This window comes from Podarcis cretensis, assembly GCF_951804945.1.
Source record: "Podarcis cretensis genome assembly, chromosome: 14".
NCBI lineage: Eukaryota > Metazoa > Chordata > Lepidosauria > Squamata > Lacertidae > Podarcis > Podarcis cretensis.
Window position 1 is genome coordinate 31,937,125 of NC_137183.1, and position 24,532 is coordinate 31,961,656.

The following is a 24,532-nucleotide window of genomic DNA, read 5'->3' on the forward strand; positions in this document are numbered from 1 at the left end:
AGAACAGTTTTTCTGTCTCTCTCACAACACTTTCTTTTGTCTCTCCTGAATCTCCCAACATTCAGTTTCACTGGATGTCTGTGAGTTCTAGACATCCAATGAAGATGAATGTTGGAAGATTCAGGAGAGACAAAAGGAAGTCCTTCGTCACAAAGCGCAGTTGTAACTTTAGAATTCGCTCTCACAGGGAGCAGTGATGGCCGCCAAGTTTGTTAAGAGGATTGGACAAATTCATGGAGGAGAGGCCTATTGAAAGCTAGTAGGCGTGGGAGAATGTAGAAAGTTGTGCATTGAGAAAAGAGGGTCTTCCTTGTTCTCTCCTAACGCACGCCGGTGTCCTTTGCCCTCAGTTCTACCGCAGAATCCAAGAGCACAGTCAGCATTCTCGATGACATCGGCAGCATGTTCGACGACCTTGCGGACCAACTGGATGCCATGTTGGAATGAGAGCTGGGAAGCAATTGCAGCCAACCTCAGGATCTGCCATGGGCACAAGGGCACAATCATCTCCATGAAGATCTTCCCTTCCTCCCCCTTCCATCTTTTGAGGTTTGCACAAAGATAAGGTTACCTCAGGATTGTGCTGAAACAAACCCAGATGCTTGGGGAAGGCTTTCTTGGGGCTTGGAGACCAGTTTTGCGGAAGCGGCAAAGAAAAGGAAAGAGCCGCCGCTCTTGCGCTGTTATTTCCCCCCTTCCTTCCTTAACACCTGTTTACTTTGGGGGAATACAAGGTGACTTCAATTCTCCTCCTAAGAATGAAGCAAAAAGCCGTATGCCTGGGGCAGGAGCTTCTGTTACCTGCAAGACGATCTTCAGGCAAATCTACTCCACTTGGTTAAATTTGAGTCTCCTCGTTTAATTTGGAAAGTATTTCCTGCCCTCACCCCCTTCTCCCAACCAACCAATCCCCAGTCGCTACAGTCCCCCAGTGTGTTATCAAAATGTGGCACAAATAACTATGGAGTCTTCTCTGGTTCTTCATGTTTTCTGTTTGGGGTGGAATCTCGTCTTAGTGAAACTCTTCTTGCCTTCCGTGTTGGTATTGTTCCTTGACTGAGCACCGCTGTCCTCTCTCTCCTGTGCTGCTGTCTCGGTTCATGTGCCCATCTGCCCTTATTGGGAAGCGCTGGAAAAGGCGGGGCAGGAGAATGCCCAAGGGAAGCCGTTGAGTCGAGGAGGCTTTCGGCTAGCTGCATGCTTCGTTTCTTTGTCCCGAAAGGTGTTTGTCTTCTCCTGGTGATAATGAAGCTGTGACTGTAAGAAGTTCTGTTCCGTTAAACGAGTCCCATTTGAGAAATAAGCTCCTTTTTCTTCTTCTTCTTCTTCTTCTTCTTCTTCTTCTTCTTCTCCTGTTTGTTTGCCTTGAAAAAAAGTATTGTTCCTGGCAAGGGCCGCGCAAAAGCTTTGGTACATTTGCATGACTGATACAGTGTTGAAACATAAAAAGGGGAAATGGGGAAAAAGGAAAACAAAAAATCCTGGCCAAAAAAACCCTGTAAATATATCCCTGGTGGCTTCAGGAGCTGCCATAAATGAATATTTATTCCCGATTTTTTCTTTTTCTTAAGATATACATATATCTCTCTATCCTTAGGGCAGCTGGGGTTATGAGCATGAGAGACTTTGGTTGCGCTCTCTCACACTTCAAGGCACTTGTTTCCAAAGAGTTTGTTATTGATTTAGACAATGCAGCCCTCCTTAAGTACTGTCTACAGTGGTTATTCCCGGGAGAAACAGGAAGTGGGGCAGAGTTAAGAAGGCAGTAAACAGACATGGGCAATATAATGTATTGATCTTGCAGAGCTTTTGGTGGAGAAACAGCAGCACTGAGCAGGGGCCAGTGGTAGTTTTGTAGTCTAGCAGGAGTTTGGTAAAAGAGGACTCCCCTGCCGCTTCCATTTCTGTTGTTCCAAATGCAATAACGGCTGCACCCCAACTATCCAAATTGATTCTGCCAAGGCGAGTGAATTGCAATAGTTAGCTGGGATGTGATTTCAGCCTCTGACTCTCAACTTGTATCTCAGTTGCAATTCTCAGCAGATTGTGGACACACAACAGCTTGTAGTACTGAGGATGGTGGCTTTCTAGCTAAGAGAGGCCTGACATGAAGATGATGACCCCTGCAGAGGCAGCTCTGTTGGGCTTGCAGTGTTGTGTGATCTGAGCAAGTGCTGACAAGGGCAGTCTCCCAGGGAGCTCCACCCAAGGCGCAGCAACTTTTGGTGTGTACAACTATGAAAAATGCATCAGTGTCTGCACCACCTGTCGTGTCAACTCTTGCAATATCCTAACCAACCTGAGAGCTGTTGGGTGTTGGGAGAGAGGGACCACCAGCAGCAAGGCGAAGCTGTTCCGCCAGTGCCCAACATTGTGTCTTGCTTGGTTCTTTTCTGGCTTAGGGCCCTTGCAAGGTTGAGGCTCTCAGCATTGTAGGAATTTATGGGGAAGGATCTCTCAACAGAAGGTTGGGTTCTAGGTGCCTCAAAGGCTGCAAGGTTATCTGGAAAGTTTGTAGCATGTAGACTGAATTGGTCGTGACCTCCCTGCAAGTCCCCTTGTTCTGCCGTTGGTTGCAGTGGGGATCTTTGTACATTGCAGGGAGTTAAGGAATGATAGCCAGTCTCTGAAAGCTCAAAGCAGCATGGGAGTAGCAGAGCAGCTCCCTTTGGATTGGTCCACATCTGTTAACGCCTGGCACACAAGGTTCTTCTAATCTTCCCAGCTGCCGCATCACGGGCCCGTGCCATGCTCAAAAAGAAGCACAATCTTGGAATCTCCAATAATGGATTATCCACTCTCCTGCTGCAATCTTCTGTTCTTAAAGCAGCAATGGAATACTCCTCTTCTTCCTTCCTGGGGCATTTCTTGGCAAGGTAAAACTGTCCCCTGTGAGAATCCAGTCTTATGTTAATCTTGATGGTTGGATACTTGAATCAATTACCAGTAGAGGAAACCAAGTGGTGGTGGTGGTAGCCTGGCAGGAAGTGGAGGTCATTTCAGAGTGTTGCAGCACCAAAGTTGACTAGCTTGTCATGCATTCTTTATGGTAGTGGGCAAGCATGAACCCGTGTTTTATTCTGTCCTGTTGGACTGGAAGCTATCTTGGCAGTGGACATTATTATGACTTAACTAAACCTTTTGGCAAGTATTTCAAGATTACTGGTTTGGCTGTGATGACTGGCCTGTAGTGTCTTCCATCGAAGGAGATTTTGGAGATCCTTGGAATGACATTCTGCCCAGACCCAATTGTTTTTAACAGTTGAAATGCATTTCCTACTGCTGAGCCCTGGCTGCCTTTTAAGTGTCTGTGGCCTGCTGCATTTCATCCTTCCTTTGTGGGCACTCTTCCTTTTAAAACCACCACAAGGACTACAGCCATTTTTCACCAAGACAAGTCCAAAAAGGCATCTCAAAAATCTGTATCTTCATTGCCACTTGCAGCAGAAGGCTGCAGCTTCAGTCTCGGTGCTGTGATCTCTGGGGGTTTTGTTTAATGTGCAGCGAGGTTTACATTTAGTTCATGTTGCCCCTATAAGTTTTTGGACTCTTTCGGTGGTTCAAACACCTAATTCTGTTCTGCTCTCTTCCTCATTGCTGCTAACACTTGCACCATTGCCCTATCTTTCTCTAAATGTTGCTCCCTTGTGTTCCATCTTGCCTTTGGATCCATAGCTGTATAAGCACCAGAAATCATCTGGCAGTGATGGAGAGAGAAAAGCTATCATTGGATGAGAGATTTTGGTTGCTGTGGGCCTTCAGGCTTCCTCTTAAGATAAGGAACCCCCTTCTGTTCACACCAAAAGCACTGGAACCCTTCTTCCTAAGCAAGTAATTACTCAGGGAATTGTTCTCCCTGCAGTTTTGAGGCCAAATGATGACATTATATGCCTTGGGCATGAAACTTTGTGAGCCTCTGAGGCTCTTCTTAGGTTCAAAGTCATCCTTTTTTATATCACCTCACCATTCACCCATTTCTAATGTTTAGTAACTGTCTGTGTCAGTCTCTCTCTCTCTCTCCTCTTTGTTCTCCTCTTTACTTGCAGCTCATTTCATTTTTTAAAAAATCTGTAAGACAAGAAAAGGGGGGCAGCGCCCCGCCTTGGCTTGAGGAATGGTCCACTTGCGAATTTCAACCAATCAGGTCAGATCAACAACTCAGGAGAACCCCCTTCCAGCCGTCCTGCACCATGACTACTTTTCCAAGCAAGACCACCGAGCCTCTTAAACCCACTTGATTTTGATGCCTGTGCTTTTGCTACATAGGGCCAGTGTAGTGACAGGCTGAAAAAAAAGCAGAGTTGGGTTCTGTTGTTGAGTTTATTATTGCTTTGGTAGAGGGTCTCTCCTCCTCTCGCAGCAGCCATGTTTATGAATGTTCTTACATGTGAAAACAAAAGCAAAAGAATTTTCTGTCCCCTTTGGCGTGTGATAAAGGGATGAGAAAAATAAGCTATATAAAAGTATTAATTTATTGGAAAGAAATTATTTAAGAATGGATTTCCCACCCACCCCCAGAGATAATTAACAAAAAAAATGAAAGGACTTTAATATATATTAAAAAGATTTTAAAATATTATCAACTGTATATTAAACAGTTTTAAGAGATAAAATTGAAAGAACTGGAGTTTAGCTTGACTATTAGACTTATAATAAGCTGTGTGTCTTGTGGTGACATCATTTAAGAGTAGCACAATGTTTTTTAAAAAGGTACAGTTTATCTTGTTTCAAAGTGTGCAAAAATATTACGTTTCTGTTATATGGGATTTTTTGGTTGCCATGTTTATTTTTACAGTTTTAAACAAAAATCAAAGGATGTGCCTTGTTTTCAGAATTTTTGTTAAATCTCATCTCTCAGCGTGTTCTTTTCTGTACGGCAGTTTCTGTTTTTAAGTTGGGGTGTGTGTGTGAGCAGCCACATGTGTGTATATGCGTGTGCGTGTTTAAATGCATGTGTGTGGAAGTAGGTAATGTATGCACAGCTGTATATCATTGTACAAATGGGAGTCAATCCAGTTTTGGTTTTTTTAGAACTGGCTTTTTTTTTTTTTTGGTCTGGAACATCATAACCTATGGTTCCCTGGCGCTGTGGGTATTTTTTGTTTGTTTGTTTCTGTTTATTTGAAATCCAGATGTCTATGTCTGAGTGGTGACACTCGTTTCTTTTCTCAAGCACAGATAGCTCTGTCTTTGCTGATCTCCAAAATGTGTCTGGCACAACTTTGAAATTTCTTACATTAAAATAAATAATAAATAAATAAAACGACAACATGAAGATACTGTTGTAAAAAAAAATTAAAAAGAAAGAAAATGTATCTTAAAAAAAGAAAAGAAAGAATATTCCAAGATTCTAATGCTGGATATATACATATTATATATATTATATATATATTATATATATTTTTATTATTAAGTTATGGAAACTGTATTGTATTTTTCCCATTTCTGTCAAAGCTATGCATCTCGCTGCCAGCCTCCTTTCCTTGCTTCTTGCATCCCCACCTGTATTATGATAATATTTGATGGCTTTTGTGGTGCTGTAAAAAATATTTGCTCCTATTTAAAAAAAAAGGAAAAAAAGGAAAAAAAATAGAAGTTGTCTGGGTACAAATACTTAAGAACATGGGAAAGATGCCTTCCTCGCTTGCCATGACTATACATAACATGACGTTAACACTAATAATATTTTTTATTGGGAAACGACCTCCAAAGGCAGTTTTCCATGAGGTGCTAAACCGCTGGGTGCATGCAAGGACCCTATGGTGCTGAGCGATCGGCTCATGCTGCAATTTTACAATAGACAGGTAGGCAGCGCTGTGGATGCACTGATGGCCATCAGTGCTTAATAAATGTCCAAATTGTCTGGTCCTGTGAAACTCTTGTTTTGGCTGCAGCCTAAGGAGGGAAGGGGGGAAAGTCTGAACTGGACTTAACTGGGAATAGATGCTGAGTGCCAGTCACACAGGTGGGTCTTGGCGATTTAGACGCTTGGTAGCCCTATCTAGTGGAACAAAGCACGAGAGTCTTTAGCAGTCTGCAGAGCTAGCCTCTTTCACATTGTGCCGTCATTGCAGGGGTTTCGGATCCCTCCCAACTTTGCAGTTCTGTGATTCACACATTTGATGGTGAAAAGGGGGGAGGGAGGGAGGAGTCAGTAAGTCTCTGTCTACTTACTGAGCATTCCAGCCTTTCTGCTTCTCTCACCTTGCTGAGGCCAGATTTTCCCTGCTTCTATGCACCCACAAAGTTCAACAAACTGGTGCTTGGGAGGAAGGGAAGCGGATGGGCACCTGTTTTCATTTCATTTCCACAGTCAACACCCACCTACAAACGTATTAAAGCACCAACTTTAACAACAGCCACTTCTGATTTCCAAAAGTGGGACCAAATCAGCACCTAAGATCTAGATCTTCTGGGAAGCTCACAAACAGCGCATAAAGGCCAAAGCTATCCTCCCTGGGGCAGCACATAGTCTGCAAAGATACGGAGATAAGAGGTTTCATTTTGGCTCTTGCATCATCAACACAAGTGTTTCTTGACAAGGGCGAAAGTGCACATTCCCTTGGCTATTATTAAAGCATTCCACCTTTGACAGCTGGTGGCATGATGTACACCTTCAAAGAAGCAAATCCAAGTCTTCTGCCATTTCTCTGCAATACTTATTTGGGGAAACAAAATTGTCAAATTCACTAGCTAGGAGGAGCAGAAGTACCCGTAGGTAGGTGGGCTAGTAAACTTTGAAATCGCTTGTCTTTGATCCCGAGCTGGGGCTGCAAGGTAGGTTAACTATCAAAGAGACGTTACACTCCTTTTGCTAAGATGCTCCAAGCTGGTCAATAACTCATGCTGGCCTAAAACAATGGTCCATTTTTATTGTCAAGGAAGAAATAATCCAAATCTATATCACAATCTTAAAAACAGTAGAAAATGTCAGTAAAAACACAACAGTGGGCTCTCCCTGTTTTTGTTTTAAACCATTGGGGGCTTGGTGCCGTTATGACATGATGCTGTGAATGGATGGCCTTGCGGTACCTGATGCGAGGGATGGGAATCTTTGAGACATAAAAATCGTACCTGGTTACATGAGGGGAAAACTGGTCTTTATCATTGGCGGTGGGCACAAATGAAAGAGCTTAGCAGATACATTTAAATGCCAGAAGAGAGAGGGGTCTTCTCCCCGTCACCCCCAATCCTTGGCTCTGGCACTGCTGTTGGCAAAGGTGCATTGTGGGTGCTCACACCTGGATCATCGATCTAATCCCACTTCAGCCAAACGCTGCTGTCTTGAGGCTGCAGTGCCCTACTTGTTCCATCAGAAACGGTGCCTCTGTGATGTGGTCTTGCGAGCTTTATCTCCAAACAGCCCTGCTTGGGACAGGGCCTGCTGCGTCAGGGGTGGCAGTGCTGAGGTACGTGGGCTGTGAAGCTCACTCACGGCTGGAGTGCACAGTGGGAGGGGCGTCGGAGTGCAAGGAAGCAGGACGACATGTGTGAGCCAGAGGATTATTTGGTAATCTGCCGTCCACAAGCAGGCAGTGGCACCCACTAGCATGTCCAAACCTGCGGCAGAAAGAAAAGTCAGTAGGGCCTGCGCAAGAGAGGGCCAGACAATACTTGCCCCACAAGGTGAGAGACCCCACAGGGGTTCAAACCAGAAGATCTACCAGTGAGGTCCACACAACTTGTGACCCATCCATCTCACCTCTGCACACCAGCCACATCTGCCCCGACGTATGCATGACAACTGCAAGAGTTTTTGCACTGCCAAGTAGGCAGAAGGTTGATCAATCACCAGCTTATGAGAATAAACCATTCCGGGACTCTGCAACAACTCATGGAAGGCTGCTCTCTGGGAATGTGCTGCTTCCATGAAGCTGCCAACTCAAGAGAAATCTGCTGCAGAAATCTTGCCCTTAAATGTCTTCCCCCAACCTAGGGGCCTCCAGATGTTTTGGGCTACAACTCTCGTGAGCCCCAGTAAGCACAGCGATGATGGGAGTTGTAGTCCCAAGCATCTGGGGGGCATCAGGTTGACAAAGGCTGCCTTAAAGGTACACATCATATGGGTAAGAGCTTGGAGCGAGGGCCCTACGAGGTTACAGAGGGAAAGGGACAGCCAGGACTTGGGCCCTTAGCAAAATTCACACACACACCCTTAATAATCAGAGATACAACCTAACTAAGCAAATAACAAATCAGATGATCCGGTTGGGCTAGTGCTAAGAAATGAGCAAAAGAGCACAAACTGCTTGGGGATTGGGTGGTCCAGGCAGTCTACCCCAACTCATGGGGCATGGGGAAGAGGCATGCTAGACCAGCCTCTTCTAATCTAGTCTCTTCCAGATGTTTTAGGGCATAACTCCTCTCAGCCACAGGCCAGCACAGACAGGCTGTGCTAGACTATCAGAACTCCAAGGAGACAGGATTCAGCAGTACACTGTTGCTGCAGCAAGCTCTTTACCCTGCAAACCACAGCAAACAGATAGGCACCCGGAATACCTTGATCCAAGTTTTTCCCCTGCTCAATCAGATAAGAAACAGAAAAAGCCCTCTCACTCTGGCCAATAACTTTCTACATTTGCCTATGCTAGAAGGAAGGTGCTCTGCAACGGGCCACTGGCTCACATTCATGGACCCACAACACCTTTTCTGCCACATGCATATCTGCAGTATAAGGAATTCTGGTGTGAAGGCGCTGGTGGGTTCAGGGAGTAGCAGTGCTCCGACAGCTAAACCTGCTCAACAACCTGCCTGCCTAATGGGGCGTGATGCTGTTCCCTCCTGCTCAACGCTGCACACACCCCTGAACACATCAGCAACCTACCTTAACCGTGCTGTCAACAGCACCAGAAAACAGGCGACCCCGAGAGACAGCCAGTGCTGTGACGCTGCCCTGGTGGCGTAGCAGAGTCTGAGTGCAGATCATGTTATCCATGCTCCATACCTGGGCAAAGAACACAAGCTATTATCAAGAATGAAGTGCTTCAAAAATGCTCCGAGCTAGCACCATCAGGCTCTGTCCCAACCCACTCCCTCCAATAATAATAATAATAATAATAATAATAATAATAATAATATACTTATATCCCGCCCATCTGGCTGGGTTTCCCCAGCCACTCTGGGCGGCTTCCAACAGAACACTAAAATACAATAACCTATTAAACATTAAAAGCTTCCCTAAACAGGGCTGCCTTCAGATGTCTTCTAAAAGTTTGGTAGTTATTTTTCTCTTTCACATTTGGTGGGAGGGCGTTCCATAGGGAGGGTGCCACTACCGAGAAGGCCCTCTGGATTTTTGAAGCACACTTAAATTCAGGCCATGAGAACCAAAACAGACTACTGTACTCTGCAAGCACATCTGCAGTGTACGGACATAAGAAGAGCCTGCTGGATCAGACCTGTGGCCCATCTAGCCCAGCATCCTGTTCTTGCAGTGGCTAACCAGATACCTGTGGTAAACCCACAAGCAGGATTCAAGCAAAAGAGCCCTCTCCCCTGTTCAGAAACATTGCTGCCTCCAATTGTGGAGGCAGAGCATAGCCATCCTGGCTAAGAGCCTTATACTCCATGAATTTGTCTACCCCTCTTTTCAAGCCATCTAGGTTTGTGGCCATCACCGCCTCCTCTGGGAACAAGTGCCATAGTTTACCTATGTGCTGTGAGAAGGAGTTATCTCTCTGTTGTGACCCTGGTGAAAGGGCTGGGATTTCCCTATTGCCAATCATACCATGGAGACACTGCTTGGACACCAATAGCCATACTGCCTCTCCCACTCTTCCACCCCTGAATTTTGAAAAATGCTGGTTTAACCTGATTAACCCACTCCCCTCACTATTCAAATGTTACCAATAATAATAATAATAATAATAATAATAGCCAGCCTCTGTTTCCTCTCCAAAGCAATATATCCCTCTGCCCCATCTAGCAGCGCCTCACTTACCCGCAATGACCGGTCATAGGAAGCGCTGAAGACTTTGGTTTGGTCTGGCGTGGAGATGACCGCCAGGGCATACACGGTGCCCACGTGTCCCGTCAGGGTACGCACCTGCTCTTTGGACTCAATGTCCCACACCTGGAATCGGGAGGAAGCGAGGACCTAGGATTACCTTCCAAACCTGCAGCAAAGCTCTCCCGCTGCCAGAGCTTTCGTTCTGCCAGTGTTGGCTTGCCAAGCACCACAAAGGGATGGATGAGGCCACAGTGTGGGTGGGTGGGGGGTCCCACCACCCACCTGTGTAGAATGCAAAACCCCAGCACCTTTGCACCCCTGACTCCAAGCCTCCGCCACCCTTACGTGAATGAGATTCTCATAGGTGCCGCAGACAATGTGGTGGTTGGTGACAGCGATAGAGTAGACGCTTCCACCCGACGTCTGCAGGACATGTACACACTCCAAGTTCCGAATGTCCCATATCTAGGGCAGAAAAAGATGGGAGGGAAGATTGATGTGCTTGGGTTGAAAAGAAAAATGGCAGCAGACAATGATGCACATATTGGGGGGGATGGAATGGGTGGGTGAGGAATCTGGGAGTGCACATACCTTGATCGTTTGGTAGGAGCCACTGTAGAGGTGATTCTGGGATGCCACCAGCGCACGGACCCAGTGGTTAAGGCCCGTCAACTCCTTCTTCAGCTTCAGCTCAGTGCCCACGATGTCCCAGACCTGGAGACCAGAAGGACAGGCAGAATCGTACCTTTGAGCAGAAGGTTGGTTTTTAGTCTCTGTTCGTCTGCCCACCCTCCCACCACATCTCCATAGATCAGTCTATGGACAGGCTACAGCATAGCATCTCACAAGTTACACTGCAAATAGCGCTCTCTCTTGTGTGTGAGAGAGAGAGAAAGCAAGAAGAGAGGGACTGAGAGTTCACAGAATGGCCTGGGGGCACCATCCCTCAGTCTAACCTACTTCACAGGGTTTCTGTGGGGATAAAGGGTGGTGGGAGAGAACCACGTACATCTCTCTTAGCAGAAGTGTGGGATACACAGTGGTACCTTGGAAGTTGAACGGAATCCATTCTGGAAGTCCTTCCGACTTCCAAAACGTTCGGAAACCAAAGCGCGGCTTCTGATTGGCTGCAGAAAGCTCCTACAGCCAACTGGAAGCTGCAGAAGCATTAGGGTTCCAAAATAAGTTGAATACTCACTTCTGGTTTTCGATCATTCGGGAGCCGAAATGTTCGGCAACTAAGCCGTTTGAGATCCAAGGTACGACTGTAAATATAATACATAAGAAGTGGGAATCTCTCTGTTGCTTAAGCACAGGTTTTGTGAGTGGTAAAGTCGAATGGGGTAAGGGAAATTAGTACAGCCTGCTAGATGAGGGAATGGGGTAACTGGAGGAGGAATCGGCAACAGTGAAGAGAGATTTTTTAAAATAAAAAGTCAGAATTGAGAAGTGGAGGATGAGGGTTGAGGAAAGGTGGCCTGGAAGCCAGGAGAGGAAAAAGAAGAAGGCTGGAGGACAAAATCCTAAATGGTACCTTGATGGCTTTTAGGGAGCCACTGAAAAGCATGTTGTGTGACGAGACCAGCGTGCAGACAGGGTTGTCATGGGCCCGGATAGTGTTAACTTTCTGCAAGGTTTGAATATCCCAGACCTGCAAAGATTACAAAAAGGCAGGGCATGTAAAATTCTTCCTGGCCATGCCCTCCACAGCACTGAGAGGAAGAGCTTTTTCCACAGACTCCCCCTACACCCTCAATAAAGCAAGAGCCAGGCCCTTCCCAGACTTGGATACTTACAATGATGGTGCAGTCAGCAGAGCCACTGTACAGCTTATTCCTGGGCAAAAGAGAAACAAAGACCTTCAGGGAGCGCTAAGACAACCGACCGAAGAAGAGAAAACACAGCTGGTTTGGCTTGGGTGCTTGTGGTGAGCAACAACCACTTCCAAGCAATCAGGCAGGGTAGGTTTGCTCAAGAGAGACAGAGAGCTGTTGGTTATCTACAGGCTGCTAGTAATGTGATAAAGGCAAGTGTGGGTAGGTAAGTCTGTAAAATCTTGTGGACTACTACCGTAACTTTGATGATGTTATTGGCAAGCCTACGCTAAGAGGCATAGGATTCCCCTCGAGCACAGAATAAAATGCCCAATGCAAATGATCGGCTGGAAATTTTATGTTCTAGAAGATGCTTAACTTTCATAACAAAAAATAAGCACCATTCTAGCACTCATGGCTGTGAAAAGATGCAGGAAAGTGGCTACTGAAGCCTCAGAAGTGAGAGAGGGGATGATGAGGATTTCCAGAGATCAGGGGTTGCAGCTGCCCTGCATAGCTTATGAACACCCCCCCCCCCCAATAGCAAAACCAGAATTATGGAAAGTAACAAAAAATGTGTAATGTGGCTCTATTGGAACAATTCATACAGAATTCAGTCTTTCTTGGAGAATTTTAATCTACACAGCCCTGAATAAAGGGAGATGGATTTGACTGAAGGAAATGTCCAGAGTTACCACTGGAAGCTCAGTTCGCCCAACTGAATAACTGGAGCAGCAGCAAATGCCATGTTACGAGAGCCCTTGTAAAACCTCTTGGCAATCAGGAAAATATTGGGTTTGAGAACGACTCCTATTTGGATTCAGCACACAAGCAGCACAGAAAAGAAAGAGTGGCCGCTCTGACTCACCCTTGGATGCAGAGAGCCAGGACTATCCCATCGTGGCCTTCCAAGGTTTTTTGGCACTTGTATGTGGTACAGGTATCCCACACCTAACAGGAAACAGAAGGGGTGAGTCATGTGACTGGGCTCCGGAGCAACCAGGAACCAGGGCAGGAAGTCAGCCGATATGCCACAGCTGGGAAGGCAGGAAGCAGGTTGCCTGTCATCTGAGCACCTGCTTTCCCGACTTTCAGGCCAAGATAAGCCAGTCCAGGAAAGTCAGTGAATAGGCAGGTTTTCCTAGGGAGCCAGAAACAGAGAAATGCAATCCCTAGCAGTTCTCTTTGTGACAGATATTTGGCAGGGAGCAGGGAGCCCAAGGGCAGGGCAGAAGAAATGGGTGGTTTTGTTGTCATGCCCTTTCTTGGTTCATACTCAGAAGGCTTTGCAAGTGCACGTCCACTGAGAAGTAATTCCAGAAGGAGAGGATTAGAGCAAATAGCTGCTCTGAGAAGTGCCCAACCCTCCCTTCCAAGTCCTTGCTTGGATCTAAACGTGTACCCCATGGGTAGGCAAACTAAGGCCCAGGGGCCAGATCTGGTCCAATCGCCTTCTAAATCCGGCCCGTGGATGGTCTGGGAATCAGAGTGTTTTTACATGAGTAGAATGTGTCCTTTTATTTAAAATGCATCTCTGGGTTATTTGTGGGGCATAGGAATTTGTTCCTTTCTTCTTCTTTTTTCAAAATATACCGACCCCCCCCCCCAAGGTCTGAGGGGCAGTGCACCGGCCCCCTGCTGAAAAAGTTTGCTGACCCCTGGTGTACCCTGTTAAAATGACATGGCTCACTAGAGACCTGCAGTATCCTTTCCCCTCCTAAGAGCCAGGACTCCACACTTGGAAGCTTGTTTCAAATTCAGGCAAACTTTCCATTTTTAGTAGTTTATGACAAATATGAAGCGGAAACTGAGAAAATGGGGCTGATTAAAGTCATGTAGTATTCAATGAATATTAGTTCCCCACCCCAACCCCTCTTTTTCTCAGCTCTTTTAATGGAAACAAGTGTTTAATGTCTGTTTGGCACTATGGAGGACTGGAGGAGGAGTAATAATTTTCAGAATACATAATAATTTTCATCTGTTTACTATACAGAGGTACCTCGGTTTACGAACTTAATTCATTCCAGAAAACCATTCTTAAACTGAAACCGTTCTTAAACCGAGGCGCGCTTTCCCTAATGAGGCCTCCAGCTGCTGGTGCCCTTCCACCGTTCGGATTCCATTCTTAGACCGAGGTAAAGTTTGCAAACCGGGACACTACTTCCAGTTTTGCGGAGTTCGTAAACCAAATAGTTGATAAACAGGGCTGTTCTTAAACCGAGGTACCATTGTAATGTTAATGGTTACTTCAGTTTTCAGTCTTTTGCCTGCTCCTCATAAACAAGGGAGGTGCTCAGTTCCTTAATTCTACAGCTTGTTGCAAATGACCACCTGAGGAATAGCAACATGCAAACTTTTTTTTTTTAAAAAAACCCCCACTAAGACTGCCTCAACCTTGCAGACTGGAGGTTCCTTGTGGCTTCAGTGCAGGCTCAGAAACAAGCAGCTCTTACCTTAATCGTCTTGTCTGAAGAGCCGCTGAAGAGCAAGTCCCCTATGGAGTAGACACACAGGCACCAGACAGGGCCCTGGTGACCAACAAAAGTGCCTTTGCACTTGAAGATCTGCTGGGGGTCGTATGCTGCAGGGGGAGAGGAAGAAGAAGGCAATACCAGCAGCATGAGAGCAGGACCCCTGCCAAGGATCAATGTCCTCTTAGGAAGCACTGACTTACACACCTGAAGCTGCCACTGCTTTCTATAGGCAGAACCCCCTGAACTGCTTTTTGGGGAGGGTGCTGAGAAGCTATTCCTACATAAGAACAGGGCTGCAGGATCAGACCATGGTGGGTCTATCCCGCCCAGCAGCCCTCTTATAACAATGACTGTTGCACTATCAACATACAACTATTGCTTCAGTGGAAACCAAATATTGTGTTTCCTTTGGTGTTCTTTAAAGCTAGTGTATGGTTGCATATGGACAACCAGTGTTTGTTCAAACTGCTCCACCATGAGCCTGAGGTTTTGCTCCATTTCCAGGCCTCCCTGGAAAACTTTTGTAAAATTGGAAGCCTGGCATAATCTTACTCCGATCTAAGATGGTCCAATTAAACCTACTAATATGTCCTTACATTTGCAACCTACCCTTGCCCTCATTAAATGGGACGCGGTTCTCAGGGCATCTGCACAGTTTGTAATCATGCGAGCAAACCAGCCAACCAACGAAAAACCTCAAAATCCAGAAACAAAGAAATTCTGCCAGTGCTTGGGGAAAGAAAGAACAGGGTACTCACAGCCCAAGATTCCCATGTTCAGCCGGGCATTGATGTGGGACAGCTCATCCTAAAACAGCAAGTTAAGGCAGGTTAGGGCCAGAGCAGCCATAATCACATGAGAGCGGAAATGTCTGGGACGCCATCACTCTCAAGGGGTGAGGCCATCCAATGGTAAGATAGCAAGATGATACATTTGAGGTTGACAAACTTTAGCTGGCCTTACGGACCACCAAAAATTTGTCATTGCTAGGACTCCCATTCCCCCAAGGGGTACAGGGTTCTTCCAAACTTCATCCTATGTTTCAAACAGAGCAGGGGACGGTGTTGTTGGAGTTGGGAAAGGAGCCAGAAAATAAACCCGTGCAACTAACAATCAACCTGAAGGGAAGGGAAGAGCATCTTGTTTTGTCTCAGTGCACCAGAGGTGCTCAAAGCTCAGCTCGCCCAAGATGCAGACACAAGCTGCATCAGCTGGAGAGATGTCACTTTACTCTGCCTCTTAACAGCCACTCTGAGAGCCCCGGGGGCAGAGGCAAGCCCACAGAGCTCCCCACCTCCCTCTTCAGACCCAGGCAGGAGGCAGAACTGCATGGGGCTCCTCTGCCTCTATGCCCAAGGGGCACTCTGAGCTTGGAGACTCTGCATTACAAGCAGCAATGCTCACGTTCAGCATGGAAGCGTCTCTCCGGAACTCCATCAGGTCCTCACTCAGCTTGCTCTGGTTCTCGTCCAGGACATCTAGAGAGTGACAAAATTGGGAGAAAAGAGCTTGTAATTTCTAAAGGCAAATTTAGGTGTAGGTGTGTGGGTGCGCGTGCACACACACACATATTAAAATTTTGCTTAATATTTCCAACTGTACAGGCCACCCCAACCCCATAATCCCAGTCCTTTTAAGTCTTACTGGTCATAAATATTATACTGAACCAGGTACCTATGGGAAGCCCTCAAGAAGGACCTGAGCGCAAGAGCACTCATCCCTCCTGCAGCTTCCAGCAACTAGCATTGAGAAGCATAATGCCTCTGGTCATGGAGCCAGATCACAGCCATTGTGGCTAGTAGCCATTGGTAGTCTTCTCCTCCATGAATTTACATAATCCTCTTTTAAAGCCACCACTGCCTCCAATAGGAGTGAGTTCCATAGTTTTAACTATGTGCTGTGTGAAGAACTTTTTTTTTCTATCCTGAAGCATCCAACATTTGGGTTCATTGGATGCCAACAAATTCTAGTGTTATGAGAAAGAAAAACTTTCCTCTATCCACTTTCTCCATGCCGTGCGTAATTTTACAAACTTCTGTCATGCCTTACTTGTCTTTTCTCTAAACTGAAAAGTCCCAAACACCTTTTTGAGGTGACAATCCTCTTAAAAAGAGAGTCCTGATCTTCAGGGCTGCCTAGTGGCATTCTTGGTCATTTGAAGATTTGGCTCATGCCCTCCCAAAGCTTCTCTCAACACCCTCCACCACATCAGACGGGGAACCTACCAAACTTCAGCTCCAGGTTCTTCTCCAGCTGGTCGATCTTCTCCGAGAGCTTGCCCAGCATGGAGCGCAGAAAAGCAATCTCCTGGTCCTTCTGTGCCATGGCCACCTGCATCTCGTGGAAGCGATCGTCTGTCTGCTGGAGGAACTCCTTCAGGCCCTCAAACTTGCACATTTCCAAGTGGGTCTCGTATGTGTCTTGGTTTCCTATGAATGTACACCTAGAGCAGGGATGGAGGGACTTCTTTCAGCCTGAGGGCTGCATTTCCCCTGCCGAAAGCAACCATTGGGAGGTGGCAGGTCACATGCTGGTGGTGAGCAGAGCAAGAGGCAACAAGTGAGCAGAACAAAAGTGAATGGGCTACTTACTACCTTTATATGTAGGCTCCATTCCAACCATGCAAAAGTCAGAGGTTTCTCCAATGACTCTCACACACCTCTCCATCCAGACAAACAAGAGGCATTAACACAATTCAAAGACACATTCCTGGCAGGCAAAGGCACTTGAGGAGGGTGTAGAGAGAGCACTGATGGGCACTGCCTGAGGGGGGCGGTACCAATTACTAGCTAGAGAAAGGCCCCCAGGGTTGCATTCAGCCGCTAGGCCCGAGGTTCCTGACCTCTGACCTAAAGGAAAAGAGTAGTTATAGTGGCCTTCACCACCCTAGTGGTCCTCTAGATGTTTTGGACTGCATCTCGGATGGGGCCAATGAGAGTTGTGGCCACCTGCAGGGCACCAGGCTGGGGAAGGATGGAGCTGAGCATTATGGGGGCTCAGCAATGCATTATGGAGAAGAGCTTGAGGACTGATCTTTGGCATTAGCATTGTTGTTGTCATTCATGAGTCATTTTACAAAGGAAAAGCCCCAAAGTGGCTTATATAATTAAATTTTGTAAGAATCAAAATCGAAACCACCACTTTCAAAACTTGGAAAGTGATCATCCAAATAGCATACCTAACAAAACAACCTTCCCACTTACCCAAAAGATCATCACAACAACAACAAGAAGAAGAGAATAAAAGGTGTTCCAAGCAGGTCCCTGTTTAAATCTTCAGGATTCTGCCCCTCTGCTTACCCATATTTGGAATGGGGGCACTTGATGTGCTCACACTCCTTGAGGTGTGCTTCCAGGTTCATCTTGAGAAGTGGAGGGCAACTGGGGTTGTTGGGGCAGCGAACCGGCCTGTAATCACAGCTGCTTTCATGGTCCCTGGATGAAGAAGATTGTGCATTATTAGCAAACAAGCAGGAGGAAAACAATCATCTGCCCCTGAGCTACTCTCATGAGTGAAAGGGGGCTGGAATATGGGGCACGTTCCAGCCACTGCACCAGGGCAACTTCCTCATGTAGCCCTTTTTAAAGATAGGCTAGAACATGGCGGTGTGTGTGGATCTTGTCATTTGGAAAGATCAGGGAAGGTTCTGAAATTTAGTAACTTTTCGTTTATCTGAAAGAGAGAATATGGATAAACTAAGCCTAACCCCCCAAAAGCTGACTCTGTCTTAGCTGTCCCAGACAGTGTAGCAAAATAATGCTGGGGCTGATGGGAGTTGTAATAGGAAGCTGCCTTATACAGAGTCAAAACTTTGGGTTAATCTAGCTCAGTACTGTCTACACTGACTGGCAGCAGCTCACCAGGATTTCAGGCAGTAGGCTCTCCCAACCCTACCTGGAGATGCCGGGGATTGAACTTGGGACCTTCTGCTTGCAAGGCAGACTACCACTGAGCTATGGCCATTCCGAATCCAAAACATCTGGAAGGCACCAGGTTGACGAAGGTTGCTCTGTTCCTTACCAACTGAGATGCCTGCAAAACAGCACCCCCTAGCAGTGCAGCAAGGTAATGGGCCCTTTCAAGCTCTCCCATGACACTGTTCATCCTCTAGTTCAGCGGCAAAGGATGCAGCGTCCTGCAGATGTTTTGGACCACAACTCCCACCAGTTTCAACCACCATGGCTAATGGTCAGGGATGATGGGAGTTGTCATACAACTTCTCCAGGGCACCGCACTGGCTACCCCTGCTCTAGTATAACAGGCTATGAAGCAGCCTTCCACAGCCTTTTGGGGTCAGGTTTACAGCCGGTGATCTAAGAAGCTGTAGTGTAGACACCACAAAATACCCACTTCACAGTAGAAGAACTGATGGTGGTCAGAAGGTCATCCACCATAAAAATGAAGGCATAACCCCTACAACCCCCCTTAACATTTGGGGAACAAGTTAGAAAGCAGAGGTTTTCCATGGGAAAAAGTTTCCACATAGACTTACTTTCTGGCACTCAGTTTAATGGTGAAGGGGCACCCGTGAGGGTCCACCTCGAAGGCAGGAGGCTTGCCACTTGCAGCGGGCCGGCAGCCGTACTTGCAGTGAATGAAGAGCTCCCCAATTTGCTCAGCAACAGCAATGTTGTTGACCACCACAGTCAGTTTGGCGTTGTCCACCGGGCACTTCTCTGCAGGAAAAGACACAGACGCCCCAACAAAGTCATGTAAGGATTGGTCAGTTCAGACACCACACTGGGTGTCATCAACCTTTCTTGGGCGGCGGGACAGGATGGAGAACATGAAACCCTGTTGCACAAACAAGCTGGCATTCACCAGATGTCACATTATTGGACAAGAAGTAGTTACGAAGATATGCTTAATTAATATAACTGACGCAGGTCAAGCATTAAGCAAAGCAAGGCCTGAGCCTGTGCAGTTGCATTTGTGCATATCTATCACATGACTCTGGTCTCTCCCTTTCATCTTCTGTCAAAACTGGGGCTGTAAGCTCCTAGGGGTAGGGACCTGCTTTTTCCCTAATCTGCAACAAGCGCCATGTTCACTGATGGCGCTAAACAAAACCATCTTAAAACAAGGGTGAGTGATTGCCATTTGCTCCTATTGAGGAAGGGTACAACACTGCACATGGGGAAATGGTTGCTAAGGAGGAGAAACTTGCCCAGCCCTGCAGCAGTAGGGCGCACGTACACCCACCATGAAGATGGGCATTTTGGTAATGGAGAACACGGTGACAATAATAATTATTATAACAATGGCAGCAGAGTTCATCTCCTTTCAGTGGATTAGTTACACATTTCAGTGTTGTTCAGAGCAGCCCTGATTACTTGCTGGATTTTGAGTTGTTCAGTGGGAGGGAGGGCCGAGCTGTTTTGCATTGGGGATTTCTGCAGCTCTTTTTAAAAAAACAAAATACAAATCACAAGCGGTCGCAGAGACCAGTGGTCTGTGTTCTTTAAGTAGATTCACAAACAGCCACTACAAAGCTCTCAGCTAGGCAAGAGAGAGGAGAGGTGATCAGAGATGCGGAACTGCAACCACACAGGCAGATTGCTTGTGCCTTGCAATTTTTCAGTATGCAGTCAAACCTTGGAATTCGAACGGCTCTATTGCTGAACGTTTCAGTTCCTGAATGCCAAAAAATCTGGAAGCAAGTGTTCCAGTTTTCGAACGTTCCTCAGAACTCAAACGTCCGACGTGGCTTCCGCTTAAGTGCAAGAAGCTCTTGCAACCAATCGGAAGCCACACCTTGGAAGTCAAACATTTTGGAAGTCGAACGGTCTTCCGGAACGGATTACGTTCGAGTTCCGAGGTTTGACTGTATAAGAGCTGGTTGATTCTGCTTATTTACGGAAATATTTATAACCAACAATTTCATTAAGGATATCAAGTAACAAACAAAATGCAATAAAATCAACCCATAAATATTCATTAAAATATAATTAACAACATCAATAGAGCATCAGCAAATAATGGTTGGTTATGCATCTTTGACAGGGGTTTTCTTATTCCATAAACCCTTTAAAAAAAAGGCAAAAAAAAAGCATAAGACTGACTGGAGCCTAGTGGTCCAGCACCAGCTCCGGGGCTCTGATGAAATCATGAAGCTACTTTTCAATGAGAGCTAACAGGACAATCTATCAGCAAAGCAGGACCAGACCATTTGCGTTTTAGAGGAGGCACAGAATTTTCAGAGGGGTGAAGAGAGCTGCAGACATACAAGCACAAGTTACATTTCTCAGAAGAAAGCAAAAGAGGAAGAAACACACATCCGCCCCGCCCCTGCTGAAAAGACAGCTGAGAATGTTGCAAAATAATGTCTTTGAGCACTTACCAGAGGTTAAGGCACATCTTCTGCAAAATGTGTGCTGTGAAGAAAGAGAGTGCATGACCATTAAGAATCACTTTTCCAGATCAGCCAAAATCTCTATCTAGTCCCAAGAGCACAGGAAGTTGCCTTAAGATCTGAGTCAGACCTTTGGGTCCGCCTAGCTCAGAATTGTCTATACATACTGGCAGTGGCGCTCCAGGATTGCAGGCAGGATTTTCAAAATATGGATATTCCACAAAGCTAGAAAGGCGAGTAATGGTTGAGTCATCTTCCTTGAGGTAACAAGGTTCTGCTGACAGACACTTGATCCCCAATCCCTCAATTGCCAGCTATCAGCCCACCTTTCTTTTTTTAAAAAAAGCTATATACTTGCTATCTGCCTGTAACACAACACAGGGTTGTTGTTGTTTTAAAAAGGTTCAACCAAGAAACTGAGCCTTAATAGTGTCATTTAGTGGCCCAGTCCTATGGAACTTTCTGCCAATAAAGATCCAGAAGGCACCTTCTGTGCCAGCTGAAACCTTTTCTACTTCTGCAAAGGCTATGCAGGCAATTAAGAATGTATCCTTCCACAACGACTGATGCCAGTTTTTAACTTTTAAAATGGTTTTATATTATTATTTTTTTCTATTTTCATTGTGCAAACCACTTTTCAAAGTGGAAACCACTTTCATATTTTTTAATGATGCAGCAGTATACAAATATTTTTCAATAAACAAATAAATTGGAAAGAAAAAAGCTGGCAAGACTAAATATGCAAAACCTCAACATAATTGTACAACGTGAAATATGTGTAAAGCAACAAAGCTACAACATGCTAGTGTTTTAAAAATGATTTTCATCACTCGTGAGACAATAACATTCCAGGCTGGAAAAGGTGACAATTTTCCTCTTCCTCTCCATCGCTATAAATCTGTTCTCTTAAGAGAAGTCATTATTTATCGGTCTGGGGTGGGGGGAGGAAGAAAAGGATTTCTAGCATTTGTAGCTTTTTTAAAAAATGTATTCTTCTTCTGTGCAGCTGAAACTGCAGCCTGGTTCCTGTCCTTACCCCACAGGTCGTGATTACTGGATCTTTAAACACACTGCAACACAGCTGGCAGCAGAGCTTCACTGAGGGCTGCTCAGCAAACACCAGCGGCTCCTGAGCAGGGAGAACAACCAGAAAACAAAGGTAAACAAGGGAAGCTTTCACCCTTTTTGTTCAGATTCAGCAACCTTCCGTAGCACAAGTGGTGAGGTTGCATAGTGCAAGAGCCAAGAACAATTAGCAAGCAGAAAACTAAATCCAAGGTCAGGCTTTGCAAAGGGTTTAAATCAGTGCTTCCCAAACCTTTTCAGGCTATGAGCCCCTTGATTGCATAAACTCATCCACAGTGCCCCCTATTCTACCCTATTAAAAGCATTTTTCAGAACAGCGGTTTGCACAGCCCATTAAAGACAGAAACACAATAAAATTCAAAACTGTAACAATTAATTGCACATTTATTCAAAATCCCATCAGGACTATTTAGCTTATATAATTCAACAAAATTAACTTGCTCCAGTAATACCAGCTTTCCAATACCAGCATTTATACCTCTAGAACCGCCCCCTGCAGCCCTTAGTGCCCCCTAGTTAATCCCATTAGCACTCCCACCCCCAAAGGGGTGGTATCACCCCCTTTGGGAACCACTAGTTTAAATCAACCTGAAAATAGGACTAAAGGTTTACATTTGCACATCTAAACAAACCTTTTGCTGCTTGTGACTACAGCCAACAAGAGATAAACGGGTTAAAATGCAATTAAGATATTACAAAGGTCCCGGATCTGGTTTGTGCATTTTTGTGTGTGAATAATTTTTACAGCATGGTCACAGTTCTGAACTCTATACAGGTCCAAAGTCTGGATCTTAGGAAAACTCTTCCTGCAGCAAGGCTGTAGTAGAGATTTGCACTTCGTAGGTTGAGCTGGAAGCAGGCTAACCAACCTTGCTTCAGTTACCAATCACCTGATAAATGTACACAGCACTGCTATTGATCTTCCTTGGCCACCAATTACTTGGGTCATGGCTGCCACATTACACGCCTTTCCTCTATTTGGCAGTTTATAAAAGCCCTTGGGCTCTTTCCTCTGCATCTTTTTATGGAAAACTCTTACCACCACCACCAACAACAACCCCCAAATACCTACTGGCTCTTCCTCTTCCTCATGGAGAGAGAAAGTTGAGCGCAGGGACATGTTGGACTCTGAATGCAACGAGCGGATGGAGATGGCAGAGTCAGACCGGCGTGGAGTGCTGATTGGTGGCTGCAGAGAGAGAGAAAAAAGGGACAGCAATTTAGAGTCACATGTGACAAAACACAGAGCAGGGCTCTGCCATGCTTAGCAGTTGGTCTGGGGTTTGGGCACTGTGGGAGATCCCAGAAAACTCTTGCTTACACACATAAGCGAGGGCTGTGTGTTCTTTGGACTAAATTCATATCAACATTCTATGCCAATCAAAGCTGGATTCTGCAACCTTTCTAAGTTATGGAAATTAAGCAAGCCTGCATCTCTCTTGTTTTTGCATTCTATTCTGCATTTTTTACTATGCAGCAAATTTATTCTGCTTCCATTGTTCACAGGGAAGGTCAGCATCTTCTAGACACTGCAAATATTTTCTGCCTCCTCAGATTTCACCAGGTATTGCAGAAGATTTTCAAGCAATCAAAGGGCTCAGCAACTGCCTTTTTCAAAGGTCTCATCTCTACTCCAAAACCAAGATTTACAGGAAGCTGAATTTTTGTGGCTTTTCTGCAAAATCCACATATCTTGTGCTGAACTGAAACTGAAATTGAGCTTCCATTTCAAAGGGTGGTTCCTCTGATTCTGGTAGTAAAAGATGGTCTGCAGAATGCCAATTAATGCTCTAAGCGAACAGAAGGAACCCTACAGCACCATTTTTGTAACAACTACAAGTTTTTTCACATTTTAGGAGCAACAATAAAAACCCTGCAGCTACTTAAAATTTAGTGATATCTTGGTGAATTTGGGCCTCAGCAATGAGGCAAAGGCAGGAGGAGACAGAACAGATTTTATTTAGTCTGCAGAGCTGTTTCTTTTAATACCTCACCTGAAAATACATATACACACTCCTGCCCTCTGTAAATCATCTCATTTTCATTTTATGCAAGCTAAATGACTTGCAGAAAACCTGCTTCTTTCAAAAGAAATGTTAAGCTGCAAACTCAAGCTAGACAAACCTCAGACAAGTGTGAAACAGCTCCTGGAAAGTGCCTACTTCTGTCTCAATATTTGATGTTTCTGCGTATCGGCTCACCTTCCTGGCATGGAACTTCTGGGTGCTTGGCTGGGCTTCCTTCCAGAAGCGCCAGTTCCCGGCTAGGATCCTTTACCCAAAGGGTAACATGCTTCTCTCATGGGTGCTGCTGTTCCTAAGAGCACTTGTTGTTAGGCTGCCTCTTTCACTTCTGCCAAATTTCTTTGCGTAGATGGTTGGAGACTTCCTCCTATTCAATTCAGTCCGGGTTCTGCTTTGTGGCTTTCCTGTTTGGCGGGAGAGCCAGCTGGGCAGAAAGCCCACCAATCGCCAGGCTCGTCCTGGCTGCAAGCTTTCTGGGACTGGCTCAGGAAGGGATGTTCTGCCAGTGGAACCACACGCCCCTCAGATTTCTAACACAGCATTCCTCAAAGCAGCACCAGAGAGGATCTCTTGAGTAGGAGGGCTGGGTGGGTTGCTTTGGGGGTTTCAGAAGACAGTGTCATTTGAACTGATTTGGCAGTTAAATGCAATGGTTAAAAGCCAAGGAGCCAAGTGTGACTACAGAAAAATCCAAATAGAATAAACACAGGAAGCTGCTTTATAGCGAGTTGAGTCAACTGGTCCATCTAGTCAGTGTTGCCTACACTGATTGGCAGTCTTTCCCAGCCCTATCTAGAGATGGATGCCGTCGGGGATTGATCCTACCACCTTCT

General features: G+C 45.8%; 2 protein-coding genes across 11 annotated transcripts in view; one reads left to right on the plus strand and one right to left on the minus strand.

The window, feature by feature from the left end:
- Positions 1-5,869, plus strand: part of CASKIN1 (CASK interacting protein 1) — a 117,493-nt gene extending 111,624 nt beyond the window's left edge. For all 5 annotated transcript variants that reach the window (XM_079952743.1, XM_079952744.1, XM_079952745.1 and 2 more), the window contains one exon: positions 351-5,869. In XM_079952743.1, the coding sequence (XP_079808869.1) occupies positions 351-447 (97 nt within the window). In that variant the 3' untranslated portion in view covers positions 448-5,869. The remainder of the gene's footprint in view (positions 1-350) is intronic.
- A 983-nt stretch (positions 5,870-6,852) lies between these two features.
- Positions 6,853-24,532, minus strand: part of TRAF7 (TNF receptor associated factor 7) — a 35,650-nt gene continuing 17,970 nt past the window's right edge. For 5 of the 6 annotated variants that reach the window (XM_079952781.1, XM_079952786.1, XM_079952783.1 and 2 more), the window contains 17 exons: positions 22,748-22,864; positions 21,626-21,718; positions 20,578-20,611; positions 18,730-18,913; positions 17,537-17,671; positions 16,463-16,680; positions 15,642-15,715; positions 14,996-15,044; positions 14,217-14,344; positions 12,632-12,714; positions 11,746-11,785; positions 11,484-11,600; positions 10,541-10,663; positions 10,295-10,414; positions 9,941-10,072; positions 8,825-8,944; positions 6,853-7,560 (listed from right to left, as the gene is read on the minus strand). In XM_079952781.1, the coding sequence (XP_079808907.1) occupies positions 7,546-7,560; positions 8,825-8,944; positions 9,941-10,072; positions 10,295-10,414; positions 10,541-10,663; positions 11,484-11,600; positions 11,746-11,785; positions 12,632-12,714; positions 14,217-14,344; positions 14,996-15,044; positions 15,642-15,715; positions 16,463-16,680; positions 17,537-17,671; positions 18,730-18,913; positions 20,578-20,611; positions 21,626-21,718; positions 22,748-22,864 (1,782 nt within the window). In that variant the 3' untranslated portion in view covers positions 6,853-7,545. Of the gene's footprint in view, positions 7,561-8,824; positions 8,945-9,940; positions 10,073-10,294; positions 10,415-10,540; positions 10,664-11,483; positions 11,601-11,745; positions 11,786-12,631; positions 12,715-14,216; positions 14,345-14,995; positions 15,045-15,641; positions 15,716-16,462; positions 16,681-17,536; positions 17,672-18,729; positions 18,914-20,577; positions 20,612-21,625; positions 21,719-22,747; positions 22,865-23,876; positions 24,049-24,532 lie in introns of those variants that run through there. The other variant, XM_079952785.1, reaches the window with a different exon arrangement.